Here is a 25,697-nt window from a genome sequence, read left to right as displayed (position 1 = left end):
CTCATCGAACACCTTTGGGATTAATTGGAACGCCGAATGCGAGCTAGGCCTAATCGCCCAACATTCGTGCCCGGCCTCACTAATGCTCTTGTGGCTGAATGGAAGCAAGTCCCTGCAGCAATGTTCCAACATCTAGTGGAAGGTGTTCACATAGTTTTGTGTGTACACGCACACAATCACAATCAGTATCTTGTTCTCTCTCAAATATTAGAAGTAGTGTTTTGTAGTTCAGCCCCACTTATTTGAAACCCATTCTGTTTCTCTGTTTTATACCAGTTACTCCCACGCAGGAGAAGAAGCCCAGAGGCCGACCCCCACGGGCCCTGACTACACAGAAAGGGGGCGCCGGCCCTTCCCCTTCGCCTGCCTTGGGGAAACCTGAGGGCCAGGAACCGCTTGCGGAGAAGGCCAAGCGGCTGCCCGGGAGGCCGCCTGGCTCCGGAGAGAAGAGGAGAGGCCGTCCTCCAGCCTCTGTCACACAGAGGAGTTGGGAGGCCCGCAGCCATGCAGCCAACAACAATGACAGCAGGCAGGTGGGGCAGGAGCACGGCTCCACAGCTGCACATCGCAAGGACAGGGCCGAGGACGGGAAGGAGAGGAAGGCCACAAAGAGAACGCCCCTGGGCTCCGTGCAGCACGACACAGAGGCCAAGCCTCCCAAAGTGAGCCGCGTGTCCAAGGTGACCAAACTGAAGCGGCTGCGCGAGGTCAAACTGAGCCCGCTCAAGTCGCGGCTCAAGGCCATCGCCAGGAAATGTGTGCCGGTGCCTGGCGTGCCTCGGCGCAGACGAGGACGGCCTCCCTCTGCCGAGCGCCTCAAAGCCGAGGCTGCCGCCGCTGCTGCCCAGGCCTCTGGTTCAGATGAAACCAAACAAAAGGCCTTCAGGGTCCGCCGGGAAAGATATAGAGACCCCCACACTCCTCAACAGCAGTCTAAGCTTAGGGCGTCCCACGTTGCTGAGGAGGACGACAGCCCTGACATCCACAGCTCCTCCCCGCCCTCCAGCCCGCTCGCCGCATCCTCTCCTTCCAAGCTGGGCAGGCCGCTGAACCTGAGAACCAGCCCTCGCCACGTCAAGCCCGTGCGGATCGTTCCCCCCTCCAAACGCACTGACGCTGCAATCGCCAAGCAGCTGCTGCAGCGCGCCAAGAAAGGTGCGCAGAAAAAGAAACTGTTAGAGGAGGCGGTGGCCATAGGAAGCCAGGGGGGAGCAGGCATGGAGGCAGGCATCCGGAAGAGGAGGAGAACGCAGCTGAAGAACATCAGGCAGTTCATCATGCCCGTGGTGAGCACAGTCTCACTGCGCATCATCAAAACCCCAAAGCGCTTCATCGAGGACGAGGGCAGCTTCGGGGCCCCTCATCCCCACATGAAAATGGCACGGTTTGATGCTGTCCCGCCCCCTGTCGCTGCCCCCCAGCCCGCCTCGGCCTCCTCCCCCATGCGGGCGTCTACAGCTGCAGTTACTACCGCCGCTGCTACAGCCGTGACCGCAGCTCCGATCGACACCCTCCCTCCCCCCGCCGCCATCGCAGCCAGCAGTGCTACGGCCGTGGCGGCCAGTCTGCTCAACAACCGCTGCAACAACAGCACCAGCAACGGGCGCTTCAGTAGCAGCGCCGCCTCGTGTGGCTCCAGCGCCATGTCCCAGCACTCCTCCCAGCTCTCGTCGGGCGAGTCGTCCCGCTCCAGCAGCCCCAGCCTGGACGACTCGTCGTGCGACTCCCAGGCTTCGGAAGGCACTCAGGCCCTGTCTGAGCGAGACCACTCCCCGTCCTCCCAGGGAGAGAGGGAGGGGGACTTGCTGCACACCTCCAGGCCGCTGTCGGAGCCCGAGCCGGAGCAGCGGGTGCTGATCGAGAGGGGCCGGCGGGGCCGCAGAGGCCAGGGTGTGGGCAGGGGCAGCCTTGGGGCAAGGGGAAGAGGCAGCCTGGCCACCGGAGGGAAGAAGGCCATCATCAGTCCAGCCACAGGAGTGTTGATGTCCAACTCTCAACAGGCTGCCTCTGCCGCGTCCTCGTCCCCCCCCACCTCCCCCTCTCCTTAGCCCCCCCCAGCAGGCCCAGTCAGGCTCCATTACGGCGGAGCATCACCCCCACTCCCCTTGGATCCTGCCCCACCCGTTTCTCCAAGGCCCGTCATTGGTGCTCTCCAGCCTGCAGGACAAGCGAAGATCCATCTTGAGAGAGCCCACCTTCCGCTGGACATCACGGTCTCGCACCGAGCAGCAGTACTTCTCCTCCGCTAAGTACGCCAAGGAGGGCCTTATCCGCAAGCCCATCTTCGACAATTTCCGCCCTCCCCCTCTCACGGCCCAAGACGTAGGTCTAATGCCCCATGGTGCCGGGGGAGTTGCTCCAGCGGGTTACCCTGCGCCAGGCAGTGGCGGTGGGTCCGGGGCGGGCACCCGCCTGTTCTCCCCACTGCACCACCACCACCACCAGCAGCACCCCTCGTCCTGCTTCGAGTCACCGCTCCAAAAGCGCAGCCCGCTGCTGCGTGCCCCACGCTTTACTCCCAGCGAGGCGCACTCGCGCATCTTTGAGTCGGTCACCCTGCAGTCGTCATCGGGGAGCAGCCCGGGATCGCTGTCCCCCCTCCAGTCCTCCCCCAAGTCGGGCCGGTCGGTGAGACGCAGGAGGAGGAAGACCCTGGGACCCCTGCGTGGTCAGCCCCGGTCTCCCTCACACTCCATGACCACGCGGAGCAGTCAGCCAGGGGCCCCGCCAGGAAAGGCCCCCTCTGAACTGTGTCTGCTGACAGGCTCTGTCTCCACTGGTGCCAGCAGCACCTGTAGCTCCTCCAGCTCTCTGCCCACTAGTGCCTTAACACCTGCCCCTTTCAGTACCTTCTCACCGGGCCCCCTGGGCCTCTCCTCACACGGGCCTTCCTCCTCCGATGGACACAGAGCAGCCGGGAGCCTTGGTGGCGGTACGGGCGGCAACTCCGCCTCTTCCCAACTCTTCCCCCTCTTCACTTCAAGCCCCCAGGAGACGGGCCGCGGTGCCGGGAAAGGGGGGAGAGAGAGGAGCACCTCTGCTTCCCGGGACTCGGCTCCTGTCAAGGAGATGGAAAGGGAGACTGAGAAGGAGAACAAAAGGGAAGGTAGAAAAGATTGGGAGAGGAGAGGGAAGGCGTCCACTCAAGACGCCTCTCCTAATACGACCTCCAGCCTGCTTGCCGTGGAGGGGAGGGACGGGGAGGAGTCTCTGACTTCCATCGCTCCTAAAAAGACACCTGGGAGGAAGAAGTCTGTGTCCGTAGACTCGGGTACAGAGACAGCACCTGTAGACAGGGCTGCAGTTCACTCCTCTATTCCCCTTATTTTGACCAAGGGCCGCCTCTCCAAAAAGACCCGGCCCTTGGAGAGGGGGCCAGAGGCTGAGCCTGGGGAGAAGGAGAAAACAAGTGCCCCTGCCCAGCAGACAGGCCTTCCCCTGGGGCAGACCGGCAGCAAGAAGCCCCTGGCTGCCCCGTCACTGGGTTCCATGCTGGCGCACGTCGAGAAGCTGCCTGTGGCCGACAAGCGGGTGGCGGGCCTGCTGAAGAAGGCCAAAGCGCAGTTGTTCAAGATCGAGAAGAGCAAGTCGCTGAAGTCTCCAGACCATCCTAAAGTTCAGGTTAGTTCCCCTCTTTCTCCCCCTGCTCCTCTCCCCTTCACTGACTAAGCTATTTCTGTTGGTTTGTTTTGTCTCATCGCTGTCTCAACATAACCACGATAAAATCATTTGACATGATTCTGAGAATCTTTGCTGCCATAAATAGCATTGCGAGTGTTTTGAACACAGACTGAAACTTGATAGCTGGAATCTCCCTGAAAGGGGGTTATACAAGGGGAATTCTGCCAAGCCACCTTGTACATTATGCAGACAGCCGTGCACAAATTCTGTTAAAGTACTCTCCTTCAGAAAACAAAGATGTGTATCTGTCGAGGGAAGAGGGCCTAGAGAAAGATGGTTTACAGATTAGAGCTGTCACGATACCAGTATGGTGATACCTGATTTATTTATTTTTTTTCCCACCACACAAAAATACATTTGAAGCAGACTGTCCTTTTAATAACCTGCTGTATGTAAAATATTGTATGATGTGCTATAGCTTGGAAAATTAACAAATGTCACTGGGTGATAACAGAAGGCTGTGTGTTTTGCTTCAACTAAGTCTGCTTCATATTTTGTTTCTTTTCCCATGATACGTCCCTATTAGAGTTGCCCCTTGAGAGACTGATTTATAAGAGTTAATAAAGATGTCTTAAATTTTTTTTACTTGAAATACACAGTCCCAGAATTTGGGCACCTCATCTCGATCAAGTTAAGTTATACTGTATTGATATCGTTGGCTTTGCTCTGCCAGAGCCAAGAGAGCGACTCTTCGGAGACGTCGGTGCGAGGGCCGCGCATCAAGCACGTGTGTCGGCGCGCCGCTGTGGCCCTGGGCCGCAACCGGGCCGTGTTCCCCGACGACATGCCCACCCTCAGTGCCTTGCCGTGGGAGGAGAGAGAGAAGATCCTGTCTTCCATGGGGAATGATGGTGAGATCCGTGTTAAACGGGCACGTCCCCTTTTGAATATTTGTAATGAAGTATGACCCACTCGCATACTCAAATGCTCCCCGAACACATCAACGAAGTCATAGCGTTTGAGGGTAAGGGCCATACCTTATTCTGTTTCATATGTTCCTGGCCTGGCATGTCGTTACAAGAGTGATTTCCAATTGGGACCTTTTGAGTAGTCACCATATTGTGCTGCAAATGCCCCCCCCCCCCCCCCCCCCCCCCCCCCGTAGACAAATCTTCAGTGGCGGGCTCGGAAGAGGCGGAGCCCCAGTCCCCTCCCATCAAGCCTGTGATGAGGCACACCAAGACTATCCAGGAGGGAGGGGCGGTGCCCAGGAAGGGGCGGCGGTCGCGGCGCTGCGGGCAGTGTCCCGGCTGCCAGGTCCCTGAGGACTGCGGAGTCTGCACCAACTGCCTGGACAAGCCCAAGTTCGGGGGCCGCAATATCAAGAAGCAGTGTTGCAAGTAAGTATGACAATCCCATTATGTTGAGCGATTTCGCAGTCACACTCATTTAACGCCACAATGTTTAAATATGTGACTGACTGTATGCGTGTACGTCACAGGGTCCGAAAGTGTCAGAACTTGCAGTGGATGCCTTCCAAGATTTTTCTCCCGAAGCAAGGGAAAGGTCAGTGTCTTTTAATAAAGCCTTTTTCCATAAAACCACAATGTCTTCAGTTCTCAGTGTAATTGACGGGATTGCATCATTTGTATTTTTAGGCAAAAAAGACAAGAAGAACAAACTGTCAGAGAAAAAGGAGGCGCTACACCCCGTCAAGGACCCAACAAGCGCTGAGCCTAGTCTCAAACCAGCCCCGCCCCCTTTGAAGGAGGAGCCCCCTCACAAAAAGAGTGAAACCCCTCCCCCGAAGCCAGGTGAGGAGAAGCAAAAACAGCCGCTGCCACTGTTGCAGTCCCCCCCAGCCGAGAATCCTACCCCCCCAAACGACCAGACCCCCAGCTGCGTCACCGCCCTTGGGCAAGACCAGAAACATGCTGCAACTGCACCCACGGGTGCTGCGAGTAGGAAGGAACGCAAGCCACAGCAGCCCACCCCTCCCTCCTCCCCTTCCTCGTCGTCCTCCTCGCTCCAGAGCTCCCCCTCCCCACCAACACCCCAGCCCGCACAGCAGAGGCCCCAGCCCACCCAGGGGCCTGCAAAAAAGGAGGGAGAAGGGGCTCCCAAGTCTCCACCCACAGAAGCCAAGAGGAAGCCCCAGCAGCAGTGCTTGGCCACACCCATCACCGACACAGGTAGGAGGAGCCATATTGTAATGGTTAGAATTACCCTTTTGTGAAATGGCTAGAAAATAGCTGTTTTCCTTTGTATTTTCCCTTGCACACTAGTATATCCTGCTGTTAACACTATGAAATAATATAATTGCATTTCTCTGAAAAGCACTGATTTGCTCTAAATAGCATAATAGCTATTGTTGGTACTCTTATAACCTGTGTCCCCTCAGCACCCGATGGGAAGCAAATGAAGAAACCGACTCCTCGCTCTGTCCCGCCACAACCTAAACCCACCAAACCAAAAGAGAAGGTATGTTCTGCAGTTCCCTTTTTGTAAGGCGATGCCAAAGGCAAATGTCTATCTTTGGATGGACAATAAAATTATATACAATTTATATTCCATAAGTCCCATTGCATGCTCCCTTGGCCTTCATCCCTGACCCCTCTCTCATCTACCTCCCTCTCCCTAGCAGCAGAAGCCGTTGGCCACCAAACCTGAGACCAGTACTTTAAACTTGCTGAGCACTCCCTCGACTGGGGGCACCGCCAAGCAGAAAGTGCCCAGCGACGGAGTGCACAGAATCAGAGTAGATTTTAAGAAGGACCATGATGTGGAAAACGTGTGGGCCACGGGCGGCCTCAGCCTCCTCACCTCCGTGCCAATCACTCCACGGGTCGTCTGCTTCCTCTGTGCCAGCAGTGGCAACGTCGAGGTGAGTCACGAGAGCCTCTTTCTCTCTATTCCTGTGCACAACCTCTCACTCACACATAACAACAAAGGTGAGAACAGGCTGGCCTTGCTCTCAAAATGAGGGAAAAGGAGCACTTCTTTGTATTTCAAAATAAGAATTTCATAAAGTGAGCAACTCGTCTAACAACATGATGGAACACCCCCCTGGACATGCCGCTAGTCTATCATAGGGTTGTACCGGACAGCACCAGCGGGTCCACTTCAAGCATTCAACATATGACATATCAAAGGCTACGACTAGGGTTGGACGGTATACCGATTTTCATACTGGGGTATATGGTATTACCAAAGCAATTTAGGCAACATGGACCTTAATCCAGGAGGGGATAGATTGTCTCCGCTGTAACGAAGAAGCTTGATCCAGCCACTTAACTAGCAAGTTAGCAAACTAAATGCATAGCTAGAGCACTGAGCTGGGTATAATTTATTTGGCACGTCTTAGATAGTTAATTTATAGTTAGAACCCGTGGTGTAGCACGCAGCCCCGTGAGTGTATTTAAAATCATACTGGCGGTATGTCTAATAACTTTTTATAACCACATATCACACTTCAGTACCCATTTTATTAACCATACTGACTGTGCTGCATTGACTCTCCTCCCTCATCTCCTCTCCTCCAGTTTGTCTTCTGCCAGGTGTGCTGCGAGCCCTTCCATCTCTTCTGCTTGGGGGAGACTGAGCGCCCTTTGGAGGAGCAGTGGGAGAACTGGTGTTGCCGCAGCTGTCGCTTCTGCCACACCTGTGGCCTCCAGCACCAGAAGACGAAAGTAAGGCTCTCCCTTTCGAACGATTTGAGTCTGAGTAACAAAGGCTATTAGGGGTTTGAGAATACTTATTTGGTTTATCACTATCCCTGTTATGTCTGGCTCTATTCAATGTCTTCCACCAAGAGGTAGAGAAAGATTTACGTTTTAGACCAGGGTAATTAGGTTGCTAACGTGCTTCTCTCCACCTCTTCTTCCCCAAGCAGCAACTTCTGGAGTGTGAGAAGTGCCGAAACAGCTATCACCCTGAGTGCCTGGGACCCAACCATCCCACCAGACCCACCAAGAAGAAACGGGTCTGGGTATGCATCACGCCATCCTTCCTCATCCAAGCAGTAAAATGTATTTTTTTGGGGGGAGGGGGCCAGTCGACCCAAAGGTTAAGGCTAGGCGTCGGGATCAAAATTAGTTAAGTTTAGGGTAAGGTTTAGACAGTGTAACTGCCCCCTGGAGACGTAACGTTTATTGTATATCTACTGCCTTTTGTTTAACCATTAATTCATTTGTCATGAATTGGCGCTCCTCTGTGCCCTTGTTGTGTCCAGATCTGCACCAAGTGTGTTCGCTGTAAGAGTTGTGGGGCCACAAAACCTGGGAAGGCCTGGGACGCCCAGTGGTCACATGACTTTTCCCTATGTCATGACTGTGCCAAACTCTTTGCTAAAGGTAAGTCACAAGCAGGACTATAAATGAACATTTTATATATAAATAAAAGTTAAGAGCACACATGTTTCTTGTTGGCAAAGTCCGGGTAGCCCCTTCTGGTTTCAGTCAGTTTTTTGTTTGGTCCGTAATGAACAAGACCTTGGCATCTGTCTCCTCAGTACTATGAAAAGACTTAGGTTTTGGGGAGAGAGTGTGTGTGTGTGTGTGTGTGTGTAGTAGCTTTGTGAGTTGTGTTTTCTAGGTAACTTCTGCCCCCTTTGCGATAAGTGCTATGATGACGATGACTACGACAGCAAGATGATGCAGTGTGGGAGGTGCGACCACTGGGTCCACTCCAAGTGTGAGAACCTCACAGGTTAGCGGGCGCTCTTGTTTCACAACTCTACTCACTGGAAACAATGCCAACTTTCAGTCAGTCTGTTTCTCAACACCTCTCCTGTTATGAAGCGATACAGATTTGAACTCGGCACCATTCTTTTGGCTGCTGTATGTTCACAACTTAGGGGTAATATATTTAAATGTGTTTTTCAATTTCAACTTCTGTTGATATACCCAAAAACACTTGTAAAATGTCTTTCCATAGTCATTTACTTTGCATGGACCTGTTGTCAACACTTTGATATGGAGAATCGACCGATAACCAACCGATAAATGAGTGTAAAAAGTCAACCTCCCTCTCTACTCCCTTGTCTCCCACTACTAGACGAGATGTACGAGTTGCTGTCCAAGCTGCCAGAGAGCGTGGCCTACACCTGCACCAACTGTACGAAGCGTCTGCCGGCCGAGTGGAGGACGGCCTTGGAGAAGGAGCTACAGGGCTTGGTGCGCCAGGTCCTCACCGCGCTGCTCAACTCCCGCACCTCCACACACCTGCTCCGCTACAGACAGGTGACGAGGGGATATCTGTGAGAAGGGGATATTGTGTTGCATGTTTAGGGCCAGGGGTTCTTCCTGACCAAGTTGGGAAAGACTTAAAGCTCTGGCTGTTGGCCAAGTTTTTCCTGCTCATGTGACAGGGTCAGGGAAAACTCTTGGCCCTGGAATGTCAGCTATAACTAGGGCCTAGAGTTTGTGCTGTTTTGTCACATGAAAAACACCTGGCCCTACATATTATACCCGTTTTGTTTGTATGTCTGTGAAGTGTAAGGAGAGCAAATGAACAGATGTAACCCCCCGATCTCCATCTCTCGTTAGGCTGTGATGAAGCCGCCTGAGTTGAACCCTGAGACGGAGAGTTTACCCACCCGACGCTCCCCCGAGGGGCCAGACCCCCCGGTCCTGACCGAGGTCGCGCCCCCCAATGACTCCCCCCTCGACCTGGAGTCGGTGGAGAAGAAGTTGGACACGGGGCGCTACAAGTCTGTGGTGAGTCTAAAATCACGTCCCACTCGTGTAATCTCACAACCTTTCACCTTCGAAACAGTCAATCAACTTCCCACTGCGAAAGCTTTGATAGTTTCAAACTGTGTAGTCGCAGTCCATTTCAATTCTTTCATCCTATCAGCATCCGCCCAGCATTGCGTGATAACACTAGCTGTGTGTGTATGAATACACAGCCACATCATCCACAGACACCCGAGTAGGGGCATGAATGCTCAGCTCTGGGGAACTCTCTTTGCTCAGAGTTCAAACGCAGTTCACTCTCAGAGGGAGAGGTTAAGGTATGAGATTGAAGGCAGTGTGTCACTCACTCAGTGCGGTGTTTTCTCTCCTTTCTTTCAGCTTGAGTTCAGTGATGACATAGTGAAGATCATCCAGACGGCCATCAACTCAGACGGCGGGCAGCCGGAGAACAGGAAAGCCAATAGCATGGTCAAGTCCTTCTTTATCCGGGTGAGGAGAGCCTACAGGAATTAGCCTACGGAGAACTTGCTCAGCTTCAGTAGTAGTAGTATTCACCCTGATTGACTCCGCTGGTAGACACAGGCTGCTTCCCAAATGGTAGGGTAATACTTTTGACCAGGAGCCAGAAGGCTCTGTGCAAGATGCAATTTGGGATGCAGCTATAGCTGTTAAAGCCAGAGTCCTCAGTCAGTTTCAGCCCAACGGCAGGTGAGATGTTACCATTCTCCATTTAATAGACACTGCTGTGGATGCACTGACATTACACACGATTTGCATGATGGTTATAAACATATTTTTTTTGAAGCTATACATTGTTTTCTTTTGTTGCCATTTGAGTGATTTTTGGGTTATGGTAAGACAGTGGTGCTAAGCTCTTGACATATTTATAAGTTATATTCATTCTTGAACTATTGAACAAATGCCCAGGTCTCAGACTGAACCTTTTAAAGGACCAATGCAGCTGTTTTTATCGCAATATCAAATTTCTGTGTAACAATAAAGTACCTTACTATGTTTTCTATTAAAATGGTCAACAATAGGTTATTAGCAAAGAGCAATTTCTCAAGCATAAATGTTGCTATGACTGTCTGAGTGGGGAAGGGGAAACTGAAAATGAGCTGTTATTGGCAGAGAGGTTTGGAACTCTTTCTTATTGGTCTATTAACTAATTTACTGCATGGTGATGTCACCATGGAAGGCCAAAACTCCATCCCACCAAAACAGGCTTACATTTGAAGGTGGTCTTTTCAAATAGCTCTTACACTAAAAGGACATTAGCTTAACTTTCACAGTATTATTCCAACGTCATAGTGTGGAAATGTATATAAAACACAGGATAATCTGGTTTTTCACTGCACTGGGCCTTTAACATCTATTTTCCCCCTGTCTCTGTTGCAGCAAATGGAGCGCGTGTTCCCTTGGTTCAAAGTCAAGGAGTCCAGATTCTGGGAAACGCACAAATTCTCCACCAAGTGAGTGTGAACAGCAACATATCAATGAGATTACACAAGACAAATAGATCGGTACACATGCTGCCTGTCGCATTGATTCATACTGAAATGACTAACTCGATGTGTAACAGTAGATTTGATGAATCGAGATGGCTTCTTATTTGCCCATACCATAAGGTTTTAATCCCACTTAAGTGAACTTACCTTTTCAACTTACTCTCTGATACATGGCACGGGAGCATCTGTGCAAACAAATGACACTGACTGACCTGAGGAGCCCAGTCCATCTGTATGTTCTGCTCTTCTCTTGCTCCCCAGTGCCTGGGAATCATCTTTCCTTAGCTCATGCATTGTGCATGCTCCCATTTTCCATTGTGAGAAAGGGGCCACCACATGTCCCTTTTTGATATATGAGCTTTGAACACTCCTCTGCGGTCGCCCAACGGTTTTCGCCGCGCCATTTTAGTCCCTCTGTTCAACCGCCATTTGTTAATTTAAATATTTAAAGCTCAAGTAGCGGCTATTTCTCAATGCCAGAAACGCATATAGTAACTTGGAACATCCCAAGAAAACATTCCCAAATGGGAAAACTCTTAAATCCTTTTTTTATAATGCTCTAATATTGTTCTAAAAGTTGAGGTTTTTTTTCTTTTTTTTTTTCTCCAAATCATCTTCAATTTCAGAAATATTCCCACAACGTACCACGGTCAGCGTTACACAGTGAGGAAATAAAAATCCATGCTTACCCTTTTTTTTTACCCACGAGTATATAAAGGTGTTGCCTACTAATATGGGGCTAGCTAGCAATTGCATTTGTATTCAAGATGGCCAAGCTTTGTGTGGTAGCAGGGTGTAGCAACACTTGTTATGCAAATGTGGGTATGCCTCTATGGCCACGCCAACGTCGCTACCAACGTGGTTTATAAAGTGTTACAGCCAGCAGAGACAGAGCATTATTCAAGGTTTCACCGGGTAAGCGAAAGAGCTAGTTTACAACATCTATGCTAGCTGTAAAGCTACCGCATTTAGCTCATGTCTTCCATCTAAATATCACTGATTTAACACTAAAATAACCAATTAACACATCTGCCAGCTGTTGGTAGCTAACTGCTGGTGATGTCATAATATAGATAGTACAAGCCTATGGGAAACTAATAGTTTTGGTCGCAGTGGAGGTCATTGTTTCTGTATTGAGCCCAGTAGTTGGGGACGAAACTGTTTCCGTGTGTGGATGGTGGGCTAAACCGAAATGCAATGCTTTGGCCATGTGAAAATTCACTTTCTGTTTCATCTGCTGCTGGCCTGACTCAAATACGTTTTTCCACATGTAATTGATAAAATGTGATTTTATTCTTTGCTTGTAATTATGTCAATATGTTGTGGATATTGTAGAAAAATCCTCAGATGTTTTCCACACTAAAACATGAAGTACAACTTGTGTGCACCAGCTTACATGGTACAGTAGGCTCACCATGGGAGTCATCAAAATCACCATCTTGCGTTCAGACCTTTCTGGCAGTCTCGTGGTTTTTATATATGGGGAGCATAAATTGGACAGTTGTTAACAAATAATTGTTCAATTAGAGTCCATAGTTAGTTAATAAATGGAACCTACTTCATAAATATCTGATGGGCTCCGTTATGTGCCTACTGGACTTTTTTGTGTTTTGGCTCATTAAAGTTGTTAACCCAATTAGTCAGTCGTTCAGAAGATGGTAAACGGTGTGGTTTGGAAATGGGTTTACATTTTGCATCGTTTATGCTCTTGAATATTTATTGAATTCACTGCTTTGGGGTAGAGTTACTTGGGGTATAACAGGTTGTGTGTGTGTGACCTGTGCAATTATTGCAATCAATCTGTGTTAGACCCTGTTAAAATATTCTTACTGTGAAGTACTGTGTTCACTGATCTAAATGGACATAATTGGTGAAATCAATGCAGTAGAAAACCTGCTTTCACCAATCCAATGTTAACACCAAGGGTGGACGGCAGGAAGGATGAATTCAAACAAGGTCTGAGTATACTTGTCTTGCAGCAGTGGCCTCCTCCCCAATGCCGTGCTGCCCCCCTCCCTGGACCACAACTATGCCCAGTGGCAGGAGCGCGAGGAGATCGCCCGTGCCGAGCAGCCCCTCAGGAAGAAGATCATCCCGGCTCCTTGCTCCAAGACCCACGTAGAGCCAGACTCCCCCACCTCTCCCCCTCCGCCCAGACCTCTACTTCCTCCACCACTCCCTATGCTCCACGGTGAGTCTGCTCAACACAACTAAAGGGCAACACCTAGGGCAACGCCTCGGGACCATAGTAGTGCACTATTCCCTATATACTATATAGGGAATATGGTGCCATTTGGGATACATACCTACACTAAGTATGCAGTTGATACACTTTCTGATACCATTTCAGTTGCAGGAAATGACGCTGATGTGTTCGTGACATTCTTGTATTTCTCTCTCAGACCTGAGTCGTGAAGACAGTCCTGAGCTGCTCCCACCGCCTGGCGTCAGCGACAACCGCCAGTGTGTGCTGTGTCTCAAGTACGGAGATGATAACATCAACGTAAGTAAACGTTGTGCTAAACAGTCGCAATTAGTTGTGGTACAGCTCTTGATCGTATTCCCTGTTACTGAAATATATCTTCGTGTTTTCTAAGTTCTTGTTGCGTCTGCTGTGTGTCTGGTTTCAGGAGGGCGGCAGGCTGCTGTACATCGGGCAGAACGAGTGGACCCATGTGAACTGTGCCCTGTGGTCAGCCGAGGTGTTTGAGGATGATGATGGCTCTCTGAAAAACGTCCACATGGCCGTGATCCGAGGGAAACAGTTGGTAAGACTTATGATCCTAAATACATATTCTTACTAGATGTATATTCTTACTTTTGCATATATAGTGTGTGGAAACGCATTCAAATTAGTGGATTCGGCTATTTTAGCCGCACCCATTGCTGACAGGTGTATAAAATCGAGCACGCAGCCATTGCAATCTCCATAGACAAACATTGGCAGTAGAATGGCCTTACTGAAGTGCTCAGTGACTTTCAACGTGGCACTGTGGTAGGATGCCACCTTTCCAGCAAGTCAATTCGTCAAATTTCAGCCCTGCTAGAGCTGCTCCGGTCAACTGTAAGTGATGTTATTGTAAAGTGATAATGTCTAGGAGCAACAACGGCTCAGCTGTGAAGTGGTAGGCCATAACAAGCTCACAAAACGGGACCGCTAAAGCGGATAGCGTGTAAAAATCCTGACAGTTGCAACACTCACTACTGAGTTCCAAACTGCCTCTGGAAGCAACGTCAGCACAATAACTTTGTCGGGAGCGTCATGAAAGGGGTTTCCATGGCCGAGCAGCCTCACACAAGCCTAAAGCCTAAGATCACCATGCGCAATGCCAAGAGTCAGCTGGAGTGGTGTGAAGCTCGCCGCCATTGGACTCTGGAGCAGTAGAAACGCGTTCTCGGGAACATATCTGGGTTTGACAGATGTCAGGAGAACGCTACCTGCCTGAATGTATAGTGCCAACTGTAAAGTTTGGAGAAGGGGGAATAAGGGTCTGGGCCTGTTTTTCATGGTTTGGGCTAGGCCCTTTAGTTCCAGTGAAGGGAAATCTTAACGCTACAGCATGCAATGACATTGTAGAATTATTCTGTGCTTCCAACTTTGTGGCAACAGTTTGGGGAAAGCCCTTTACTGTTAAAGCATGACAATGCCCCTGTGCACAAAACAAGGTCTATACAGATATGGTTTGTTGAGTGTTGTGGAAGAACTTGACTGGCCTGCACAAAGCCCTGACCTAAACCCCATCAAATACTTTTGGGATGAATTGGAACGCCGACTACAAGCCAGGTCTAGTCGCCCGACGTCACTAATGCTCTTGTGGCTGAATGGAAGCAAGTGCCCTCAGCAGTGTTCCAACATCTATTGGAAAGCCTTCTCAGAAGTGTGGGGGCTGTTAAAGCTCCAAAGAGGGGACCAACTCTATATTAATGCCCATGATTTTGGAATGAGATGTTCCACGAACGGGTGCCTACATACTTTTGGTCATGTATGTTTCCCGTGAAAATATGTTGCTATTGTACTTGTAAATTTGCACTTAATCATGATGTCTTCTATGCATGCCAGTTTCTTGGCTAAGAGTTAAGGAAAGACTGACTGCTTTACTTGTGTTTTTTTTATAAGAGAAATTGCGTAGTCAACTTACTCACAGCACTGACGCGCGCACACACACTTACCCCACTAGACATGCCACCAGGGGTCTTTTCACAGTCCCCAGGTCCAGAACAAATTCAAGGAAACGTACCATCTTATATAGTGCAAGTGAACAGCAAACCTGGTTTCACGGCACAACGCCTCTCCCCATGTGACCTACTTGTTGTCTGTATGTATTGACTTGTATGTGGAACTGATAGATGGTCGCGCACACTACATGTTAATGATTTTAAATGTATGTAAGTTGTAAAGTATTTTGTCTGTCTTCGTTATGTCGGACCCCAGTAAGACTAGCTGTCGCTAATGGGGATCCTAATGCATAAAATTTTATTGTGCATGCCCTCTTGCTAAAAATAGACAGTGATAATAAATATACTATTACTAAAATGACCTTGTCGCTGTTGTTGATCTGTCTTCTAATGGCAGTGTCCTGTGACGTTTGTTTTCCTCTCGGCAGCGCTGCGAGAACTGCCAGCGTCCCGGCGCCACAGTGGGCTGCTGCCTGACCTCCTGCACCAGAAACTACCACTTCATGTGTGCCCGGCAGCGCCACTGTGTCTTCCTGGAGGACAAGAAGGTCTACTGCCAGCGCCACCGGGACCTCATCAAAGGAGAGGTGAGATGCAAAGGAGAACTCCTTCCTTATCTTCTCCAGCCCACCTCCCTTACCCACCTGCAGCATCACACACACACACACACATCTAGAACATAAGATGACAATTTTACAGAAACTCCCTATTAATTTTTATTATGTCAATGTGTTTTTGTTTTTTACGCTCTGGTTTACTGGTAAAACAACATGCATGTGTTTAGCCCAGCCGTTATCTATAGAAACCATATTCCTGCTTGTGTCAAACTGAGGTGACAGTGAGGAGAAGGGTGCACTTGTAGGTACTTTGTTTGAAATGCATGACTTCCTTGCCCAGGTGGTGTCCGAGTCTGGCTTCGAGGTCACACGGAGGATCCTGGTAGACCTGGAGGGGATAAGCTTGCGGCGGAAGTTCCTCACCGGCCTTCAGCCGGAGAACATCCACATGATGATAGGTGTGTATGTTCATATTACCCCTCACAGCCATATATAGAGATCTCTATGGTCGAGTCCCAAACGCACCCTATTTCCTATTTAGGGCATGACTTTTGACCAGGGCCCTCAAAAGTAGTGTACTATATAGGGTGCCATTAGTGATGCGCATTATATATATGGCTCTGCTTATTCTGTGTCGGCGCCCCCCCCCCCCCCCCGCAAGCCGTTATCTGGTCATATAGGCAGCACACCGGATTCAAATGGTCAACTGATCATCAAACCCTTGAATTAGGTGAATCAGGTGTGCTAGTTCAGGGCTTTCCCAAAGTAGTGAAACGGCCAGGGATCTCCGTGGAGTTTTTTTGAGACACTAGCTGGCCCAACAAACATGTTTCTGAATACCCTCCTCGGATTAAGGGTTTTAACTCTTCCTTTCTTCCATCACAGGCTCCATGACAATCGATTGCCTTGGAATACTGACTGAGCTCTCGGATTGCGAGCGCAAACTCTTCCCTGTCGGCTACCAGTAAGTACACACAGTGCGCACGTCTTATGTGAAGGAGTCAATGCAACATGACTGATTCATTGGTTTGTTTCTGTCACCACAGGTGTTCCAGGGTGTACTGGAGCACTCTAGATGCCCGGAAGCGCTGTGTCTACACTTGCAGGATCCTGGTGTGTCGTCCCACTGTGGTGGAGCCTGACCTAAAGAGTGCTCTTCCAGAGGAAAACCGCACCATCTCCCACAGCCCTTTAACTCCCATCTCAGGTGTGAGCCAGAATCACTGCATTATTAATTATTCAAATTTACCCTGCACTGCATTTGGTCTAGTATGTAGCCGGCATGTAATCGCATTGATTACGGTTATTTGTCACGGGTACAGCAGGTATAAATAGTAAATGCTTACTTGCAAGCTCTTCCTCAACAATGCAGTATTCTGAAGAATTGGTTGCATTCAACTTTTCATTGACAGAAAAAGTCCTGTCTCCAGTGCCCGAGCCGTTTGACTCCCTGAACCCCTCCGACCGCCTGTCCCTGCTGCCCTCCAGCCCCAATCCTCCTAAAGTTTACAAACGGAACAGGCACCCCAGCTACCCCCCATGCCAGCGCTCCCCTGGCTCCAGACCACTTCCATCTCCAGGTATCTTCACTCTTTAACCCATTTGCCTCAAACTGTCATCTACCATTCACACGTGGAGACATGTAGTATGGTAAAAATGTTTGTGTCCATGTTGTTTTGCAGACGGTACCTCCCAGTCTGCCCATGAGATTGTGACGGTGGGGGACCCCCTTCTGAGTTCCGGCCTGAGGAGCATCGGCTCCCGTCGCCACAGCACCTCCTCCCTCTCCCCCCAGCCCAGACAGAAGGTAGTCTCCTCTTCACAGGCCGCTATGAACCAATTGGCTCGGCTCTTCTCTTCCGCCCCACCCCTTCCCCTCTCCTCCTCCAGAGACCTGGGTCTGAGGGAGAAGGGGAAGCCACCTGCCAGTGGCGTCCGAACGCAGGGCCGCGACACTAGTTCACTCAGCCCTGGAGGTCAACACAGCAGACACCACCACAGCATTTCTGAGATGAAGACAGACGGTGGGAAAGAAAGCGAGCCTGGCAAGCAGGCTGTGGGTGAGAACCCCAAACTTTCCCCAATGACCCCAGAGATGACAGGAGCGAGCCAGGCCTCCCCACCACCAGGTACAGGTGTCTTGACAGGGCACCAAAGGGCGAGCAGCAGCAACTCCCAAGCAGGGAAGGGGAAGCAGGATGGGAAGGACCCAGACTTGTCGGCTGGCGTCACGCTCCTCTCCCGCCACCGCATCACCACGACCCTGTCCAAGGACAAAGGTGGTGGTAGTAGTAACCTGGCCAAGGAAGGAGGTGTTACCTTGGCACCAGCTTCTAAAGATGCTGGAAAATTGGGGTCTCCCCAGCCTTTGTTCCACAAAAGCGGCGGGAAGAAATCCCATGATTATTTGTTGGGAAAAGCCCCTGCCGCCTCCATGAATCCCCTGTGGTCTTCAGAGGCCATGGCCGAGGAGGACGCCGTCAAACGGAGCTCCCAAGCCACGCCGGCTGTCCCCTCCTGCCACGCGGCCCCCACCACCAAAGACAAGCACTCCAAAGTCCAAAACATTGACAGCAGAGAGGCATCGAAAGAGCAGGAGAAGACTCCTCAGAACAGCAACAAGAACCCCAACAATGCTAAAGAGACTGGTGGAACCACTAACGCTCCAACCTCAACTTCTCAGAACAGCAACAGCAAGGCTGTGACCCTCGGCAACATCACCAAAGCCATTGGCAAGCAGGAGGTGGAAAAGCTGGAGAATCAAGGAAGAGCGCGATCTGCAAAGAGCAGGGAGAGATTTTTGAGCCCTGAGAAGAACAGCTGCAGCCTAGAGGCCATAAAGCAGCCCAGGTTAGCCTCAGAGAGAAGCATCAGGGCTTCGCAGGTTCAAGCAAGAATAACAGCCAACGACATCGCCGCTGCTAGAGACAAGAAGCGGGCTATAGTCAAGGCGTCCCTGACGCCGCTAAAGACCGACCCTAACGGGACCAACACAGTGAGTTCTTCCTCTGACTCCTGCATCACGGCTTCCATCTGTCCCGCAGGCCAGGAGGGACCCCCCCACCGTAAGTCTTCCTGCTCCACGCTCTTCTCACCGTCAGCACGCTCAGAGCGCTCCGAGTCGAACGGCCCGGCACTGCACCCTGAGGACTGCGAGGAGAAGCGCCTCCTGGCTCACTGCACCGAGAATGAGGGGACCAGCGACAGGGATGACCATGCCCTGCTGGAGGAGGAAGGCGGTGACAGGGATAAACATCATGAAGATGACAGCGACTGCTCGGGTTCAACCAAGCGGCGTTATCCGAGGCGCAGCGCCAGAGCCCGCTCCAACATGTTCTTCGGCCTGACGCCTTTCTACGGAGTGCGCTCCTATGGAGAGCAGGATATCCCCTTCTACAGCAGCAGCGGGGACGGGAAGAAGAAGGCCGGAGGCAGCAGGCGCTCGGCCGAAGGCCAGGTGGACGGGGCGGACGATAGGAGTACCTCCTCCTCAGGGGACAGCGGAGAAGAAGAGGAAGGGGGATTCAACCAGTGTTCCAACAAGGATCCGTACTATTACAACTTCACCCGCACCATCATCAACCCCGGCCCTGTGATGCCCTCAATCGAGGGGATGGGCCAGTGCCTGGGGGGGGGCTTGCAGCTGCAGTGCTTCCAGAAGGAAGAGGCGGAGGAGGAGAGGGTCGTTGCTGCTGTGGATGAGGGAGTTCCCGCCCGGAGCCTCCTGGGCCACCAGCAGATCGGCCAGCTGGACGGTGTTGATGACAGCTCAGAGAGCGACACCAGCGCAAGCACAAACACCACCACCACGGCCACAGCGGCGACTTCTTCCCACAAGACCACGGGTAAGAGGAAGGGCAGAGAGAGGCACGCGGAGAAGCTGGAGCACGACTCTGGGAAGGAGGCAGACAACAGCAGTGGAGGGGGTGGTAGCAGCGGTGGTAGCAGCAGCAGCAGCAGCAACAACATCCGAGAAGGGAGGAAGAGCCAGAAGGACAACTCCCTCCCTCTGGGCGGGGTGAAGTCTTCCCAGGGACAGGACCCCCTGGAGGCCCAGCTCTCACTTAACACTGACCTGCTTAAGTCGGACTCGGACAACAACAACAGCGACGACTGCGGCAACATCCTGCCCTCGGACATCATGGAGTTTGTCCTCAACACGCCCTCCATGCAGGCCCTGGGGCAGCAGCCTGAGGCCGCCTCCTCCGAGCTCCTCTCCCTGGACGGGGGTTATGGGGTGGGCGTCAACCGCCGCAAAGACATCCTCTTTGAGGACTTCCCCCAGCCGCTGGCCAGCGCTGAGCCCGTGGAGAGCGGGGCAAGCACATCCATCTCGGTGGAAGAGTCGTATGGTCTACCCCTGGAGCTACCCTCTGACCTCTCTGTCCTTACCACTCGCAGCCCCACGGTCAACAACCAGAACCACGGTGGCCTCATCTCAGAGGGCTCAGAGTGCACCATGCTGTCCCTGGCAGCCTCGGACGAGACAATCGCAGAGAAAGGGGGCATGGACAAGCAGCAGAGAGGGGCCGGCGTGTCCCCTGAGAGCCAGCAGGAAGGAAGTGGAGGTAGCCGAGAATCTCAGGTAAGAGAAGGTCATATGACCCCGGAGCAGTTCGAGCACATCACCAGTCCCTCACTGGGCGAAGTTGTAGAAGCAGGTAACCAGGATCTGACCAGGAGTTCTGGGACCCCACTCCTACCCAGCTCGCCCACCTTGCCTCTCCAGGGACAGAAGTACATCCCTGCTCTATCTTCAGTCAGCCCCGGACCCTCCCATGTGGCCAGCACGGCTGTCCAGACCACCTCTCATTTAAAACCAGGCCCTGAAAAACTCATAGTGGTCAACCAGCATCTGCAGCCCCTCTACGTCCTACAGACTCTCCCCAATGGTGTCACTCAGAAAATCCAGATCACCCCATCGGTCAGCGCAACAGGAGTGATGGATACCATGACTCTAACCACAGGGCTCACCACTGGTGGGGGTAAAGTGTTGGGCACCATGCCCCATCACCCTCAGATCCATACTTTCACCGGCACCACCCAGACGGGCTTCCAGCCTGGCATTCCCAGCACCACCTCCGGCCTCCTGATCGGGGTGCCCTCCCACGAGCCCCAGATTCTGGTGACTGAGGCCGGACGGAGGCATGACCTGGCCCCCAACGTGACCATTGTGTCCAGTGCCTCCATCTCCACGTCCTCGGCTGTGCTCGCATCTGGACACGGCAAGAAGCGACCCATCTCCCGTCTCCAGCCGCGGAAGACCAAAAAACTGGCCCGCTCCAGGAGCCAGCCCATCCTGGGCCCGTCTGAGGTGAGACCTAACATGACTCTGATCAACCTGTCCTCGGCACAGATGGCCCGGTCCGAGCTGAGCACCCTGACCACGGCCGCCACCACTTCTCACCGCAAAGTCCCCAACATTATCAAGAGACACAAATCGGGAGTCATGTACTTTGAGCCCATCCAGCAGAGGATGCCTCTTCCCAGTGGGCAGCCTGGCATCCTGGGCCACGCCTCCTCCACCCACCTGCTGCCCTGCACCGTCTCAGGGTTCAACCCCAACCAGTCAGCAGTGCTGAACATGGTGTCCATGGCTCAGCCCAGCGGGCCCGGAGGCCTCATCACACCAGGCTCTGTCTCTCTCAGCTCCACCGAAATCACAGGACCCATCAGCAGCCTTCTCTTCAAAGCCAGCCCACACAACCTGGGCCTTCCGGAGCAGCAGATGCTGCTCCAGTCTGGAGCTCCTCTGATGTCCCAGCTGTGCAGCCCCGTCCAGACCTCCATTGCCAGCAGCATCTGCATGCTTCCCTCCCATCAGACCATCAGCATGTCTGTCAGCCAGCAGGTGGACCCGGAGAGCGGCGCTTTGCAGCGGCAGCAGCACCCGCCAAATGCCAGTGGACAACCTGTGGCTTCGGCCCCCAGCCCGGTCCAACAGGATTCCATCAAGGGACACCTGGTCGGAGTGCTCTCCCAGAGTTCCAGCTCTCAAAGCTCACACACCATGCCTAAATCCAGGTCCTCCTCAGAGCAGAAACAAGAGCTGAAGTGTAGCGCTGCAGTAACGGCATCCACATGCTCTGGGAAAGGCAAGCAGAAAGCCAAGCGGACAAGGCAGAGTCCAGACAAGGCCAGTGGGAAAAAACACAGGGGTTGGCTGGCAGAGCCTCCTCGGGAGATGCAGGGAGACCGGCCCACCTCCGCTCCTGGGTAAGATTCTCACATAACCGATAACTCATGAAATAATTAACGAGGACTGTACTTTTGTTCACAAAGTATGCATTATCATACCAGTTGCCACCTGCTGCTTATCCATATTTGAATTCCCTCTACCACTGCAGGTCTAGAGAGCCAGTCTCTCCCGAGCTTATGGACACAGGCAAGCCCAGAGAGAGGGGCACCAGCAAAAAGTGAGTAATGCAAGCTTGTCACCCCTTCCATTCAATACTATTAATGTCAATGGATAATGAGATTCATTTCAAAATGTATTTTATTTGCAGTGTTTATTTTGCCAAGTCTGGTGAACCTCCTGCTCTAACCAGTAAAACCAGTGAGTTCCCTGAGGAGAAAAGCAAGACCACTGCTGGTTCTCTACTGGTGGCCACCCCTGACCAGGAGGGTAGCTGCAGGGACTCTTCTATGGACAGCAAGCCCAAGAAGGGACTCATCTTTGAGATCTGCAGTGACGACGGCTTCCAGATCCGCTGCGAGAGTATCGAAGGTATACGCAGTCCTGATCTTCTTGTTCTGTTTCCATGTAGCGTGGTTATGACACTCGATGGCAGACAATGGCGCTAAAGTTATTGAAGTGAATATGTAACAGTGAAAATCTCTTATTTCAAAATCCTCATACAGATTAAGTAAACTGTACTTTAATACTAACACAGAGATGAGACACTAAGCTGACATGTATTGTCTTCTCCCTCTGTCCCACAGAGGCCTGGAAGTCCCTGACAGATAAAGTCCAGGAGGCCCGCTCCAACGCCAGACTCAAAGAGCTCTCCTTTGAAGGTAAAGTGCCTTTTATCAGATTTTATTTTGTTTATGCAGGTTCAATAACTTTTGAGGAATGAAATGGTGACTCATCACTGACTTTTCTTTTTTTCTCCTTTAATCCTCCACTCCTTCCTTTTGTGTTCTCTTTCTTTCTCTCGATCTTATCTCTTTTTCTTTCTTTTTTCTTCTCAGGAGTGAACGGCCTGCGGATGCTGGGGGTCCTCCACGATGCTGTGGTGTTCCTGCTGGAGCAGCTGTATGGTTCCAGGCAATGTCGCAACTACCGCTTTCGCTTCCACAAGCCCGAGGAGGCCGACGAGCCCCCGATCAACCCCCATGGCTCGGCCCGCGCTGAGCTCAACCACAGGTACAGACACTCCCAAAAGATGGATAGCAAAGTCACACACAGCCCTCTTCCAATACTTAAAGTGTAAGGTTGGATTGGTATCCAGACAAATATACAGTTATTCTTTATTATAACAAGAGGTCCCTTCTCCTGCCTGGACCAGCCTCCATGTGTATCCTTCCTTAATGTAATCAGAGTCATGACTGGACAGGTGAAGACCATGTGGCGGAGACATTACATCCACCTGATGAATCATGTCTAATTAGTAATTACTTCAGGAAGGATGCATTTCTACTGTTTTTGATCTGGGCCCCTGCCTCTTAGCTTTCCTTTTGTTGTTGAAGAAATCCAGGTCTATACGTGATCTATGCATTCTACTTCAGCAATGAAAATGTTGTGAGCCATTTCTACGCTGGCTCTCTTAACTGATGTTTTGGAGCTGGTAACTGTGTATACCCGTTACCAAATCTCAAGTCACTATTTGGGTGAGGTCCTTCCTAGGGTTTAGAGAGTCTGCATCATTGAGTTGTATTTGCCTGTGTCATCTGACCTGTGTGTCTGCTGCATCTGTTTGCCTCGCCACAGGAGGTCTGTGTTTGACATGTTCAACTTCCTGGCCTCCAAGCACCGCCAGCCTCCCGAGTACAACCCCCACGAGGAGGATGAGGAGGTGCAGCTCAAGTCTGCGCGGTGAGTCACGCCGCCCTGTTACACAATTCCTTTATTTTTACTTCTGAAAATCAGGAGGACTATCTCTCTATCCTCCATCTCATCATTACAGTGGACTTGTAGTGTTCTTGGTTTTCTGATCAACATCCCTGTATCCACCTGTCGGAGCTTCTTGGTGGTAGCAGACAATCCTTCCTTCATTGGAACTTTAACACACTGTGCTACTGTTGTTTTTCAGCCGGGCCACCAGCATGGACCTCCCCATGCCCATGAGGTTCCGACACCTGAAGAGAACATCCAAGGAGGCGGTGGGGGTCTACAGGTTAGGAAAACGCTGGCTACGTAACGTTTAAGATATTTAACTTCTTGCGGATCATTGGGACGCTAGCGTCCCATCTGGCCAGCATCCGGTGAAATTGCAGACCGTGAAATTCAAATTAAATGACTATAAATATTTAACTTTCATGAAATCACAAGTGCAATACATCAAAATAAAGCTTAACTTGTTGTTAATCCAGCCGCCGTGTCAGATTTCAAAAAGGCTTTACGGCCAAAGCAAACCATGCGATTATCTGAGGACAGCGTCCAGCACACACATGCGTAACAAATCATTTTCAACCAGGGAGTTGCGACACGAAAGTCAGAAATGGCGATATAATGTATGCCTTACCTTTGTTTACATTGGCGTGTTACGTTCAGTAATGTTTTGCTTCCAAAACATCCGGTGATTTTGTAGAGAGCCACATCAATTTACAGAAATACTCATAAATGTTGATGAAAATACAAGTGTTATGCATGGAACTTTGGATAAACTTATGCAACCGCTGTGTCAGATTTCAAAAAAGCTTTACCGACAAAGCACACCATGCAATAATCTGAGTACGGCGCTCAGACACAAAAACAAGCCATACATATATCCGCCATGTTGGAGTCAACAGAAGTCAGAAATGGCATTATAAATATTCACTTACCTTTGATCTTCATCAGAATGCACTCCCGGGAATCCCAGTTCCACAATAAATGTTTTTGTTCGTTAAAGTCCATCCTTTATGTCCAAATACCTCCTTTTTGTTCGCTCCTTCAGTTCACAAATCCAAATTCACGACGTGCAGGCCAGACAAACTCAAAATTTCCATTACAGTTCGTAGAAACATGTCAAACAATGTATAGAATCAGTCTTTAGGATGTTTTTATCATAAATCTGCAATAAGGTTTCAACCCAGAGAATTCCTTTGTCTTTAGAAATGCAATGGAACTCAGCTACCTCTCACGGGCGCACGCATGTCTGAAGCTCATGCCCTGCTGGCAGACCTCTCACTCAATCAGCTCTTATTCTCCCCCACTTCACAGTAGACGCCTCAAACAAGGTTCTAAAGTCTGTTGACATCTAGTGGAAGCCTTAGGAAGTGCAATATGACCCCACAGACACTGTATATTGGATAGGCCAGGACTTGAAAAACTACAAACCCCAGATTTCCCACTTCCTGGTTGGATTTTTTTCTCAGGTTTTTGCCTGCCATGAGTTCTGTTATACTCACAGACATCATTCAAACAGTTTTAGAAACTTCAGAGTTTTCTATCCAAATCTACTAATAATATGCATATCTTAGCTTCTGGGCCTGAGTAGCAGGCAGTTTACTCTGGGAATCTTATTCATCCAAGCTACTCAATACTGCCCCTCATCCATAAGAAGTTAACAAGAAAATGAACTACTACTGTAGCTTTGCTATAGCTTGTTCCAGAGAGTGGGGTTAAAAGGTGAAACCCTTTGGTGAACCAGTGGTCACTGAGCCCCTGTGTCCTCCCCTCACAGGTCAGCCATACACGGCCGAGGTCTGTTCTGCAAGAGGAGCATCGACGTGGGGGAGATGGTGATCGAGTACTCGGGCAACGTCATCCGCTCTGTCCTCACTGACAAACGGGAGAAGTACTACGACGGCAAGGTGAGGAGAGTGGCCTGGCCTCAATGGAACACAGTCCTCTGCTCATTCGTTTTGAGTCTGTACAGGGCCACGTTCAATAGGCAAATGTTGTGGAATGTTGCAGATAGAAATGTCATGAATAGATCTTGCGTGAGTCCTCATTCTACTTGTCAGTCATGTTTGTTCTACGTAAGGTATTT

General features: G+C 50.9%; 1 protein-coding gene across 1 annotated transcript in view; it reads left to right on the top strand.

Moving 5' to 3' along the window:
• The window catches only part of LOC115205898 (histone-lysine N-methyltransferase 2A-like), a 43,221-nt gene that overhangs the window by 12,700 nt on the left and 4,824 nt on the right, over window positions 1–25,697 (top strand). The window contains 32 exon segments of the mRNA XM_029772325.1: window positions 277–2,023; window positions 2,025–3,621; window positions 4,355–4,532; window positions 4,787–5,021; window positions 5,123–5,187; window positions 5,280–5,813; window positions 6,023–6,102; window positions 6,266–6,505; window positions 7,164–7,310; window positions 7,514–7,609; window positions 7,853–7,973; window positions 8,215–8,328; window positions 8,677–8,861; window positions 9,168–9,338; window positions 9,696–9,806; window positions 10,716–10,789; window positions 12,805–13,016; window positions 13,228–13,328; window positions 13,456–13,593; window positions 15,430–15,588; window positions 15,899–16,016; window positions 16,444–16,522; window positions 16,605–16,765; window positions 16,971–17,138; window positions 17,241–21,774; window positions 21,906–21,974; window positions 22,065–22,285; window positions 22,501–22,575; window positions 22,753–22,927; window positions 23,492–23,596; window positions 23,814–23,897; window positions 25,389–25,518. Of these exon segments, the coding sequence (XP_029628185.1) occupies window positions 277–2,023; window positions 2,025–3,621; window positions 4,355–4,532; window positions 4,787–5,021; window positions 5,123–5,187; window positions 5,280–5,813; window positions 6,023–6,102; window positions 6,266–6,505; window positions 7,164–7,310; window positions 7,514–7,609; window positions 7,853–7,973; window positions 8,215–8,328; window positions 8,677–8,861; window positions 9,168–9,338; window positions 9,696–9,806; window positions 10,716–10,789; window positions 12,805–13,016; window positions 13,228–13,328; window positions 13,456–13,593; window positions 15,430–15,588; window positions 15,899–16,016; window positions 16,444–16,522; window positions 16,605–16,765; window positions 16,971–17,138; window positions 17,241–21,774; window positions 21,906–21,974; window positions 22,065–22,285; window positions 22,501–22,575; window positions 22,753–22,927; window positions 23,492–23,596; window positions 23,814–23,897; window positions 25,389–25,518 (12,224 nt within the window).

This window comes from Salmo trutta, chromosome 13 (genome assembly GCF_901001165.1).
Source record: "Salmo trutta chromosome 13, fSalTru1.1, whole genome shotgun sequence".
In the NCBI taxonomy this organism is placed as follows: Eukaryota; Metazoa; Chordata; class Actinopteri; order Salmoniformes; family Salmonidae; genus Salmo; species Salmo trutta.
This window is presented reverse-complemented; position numbering and strand designations above follow the sequence as displayed.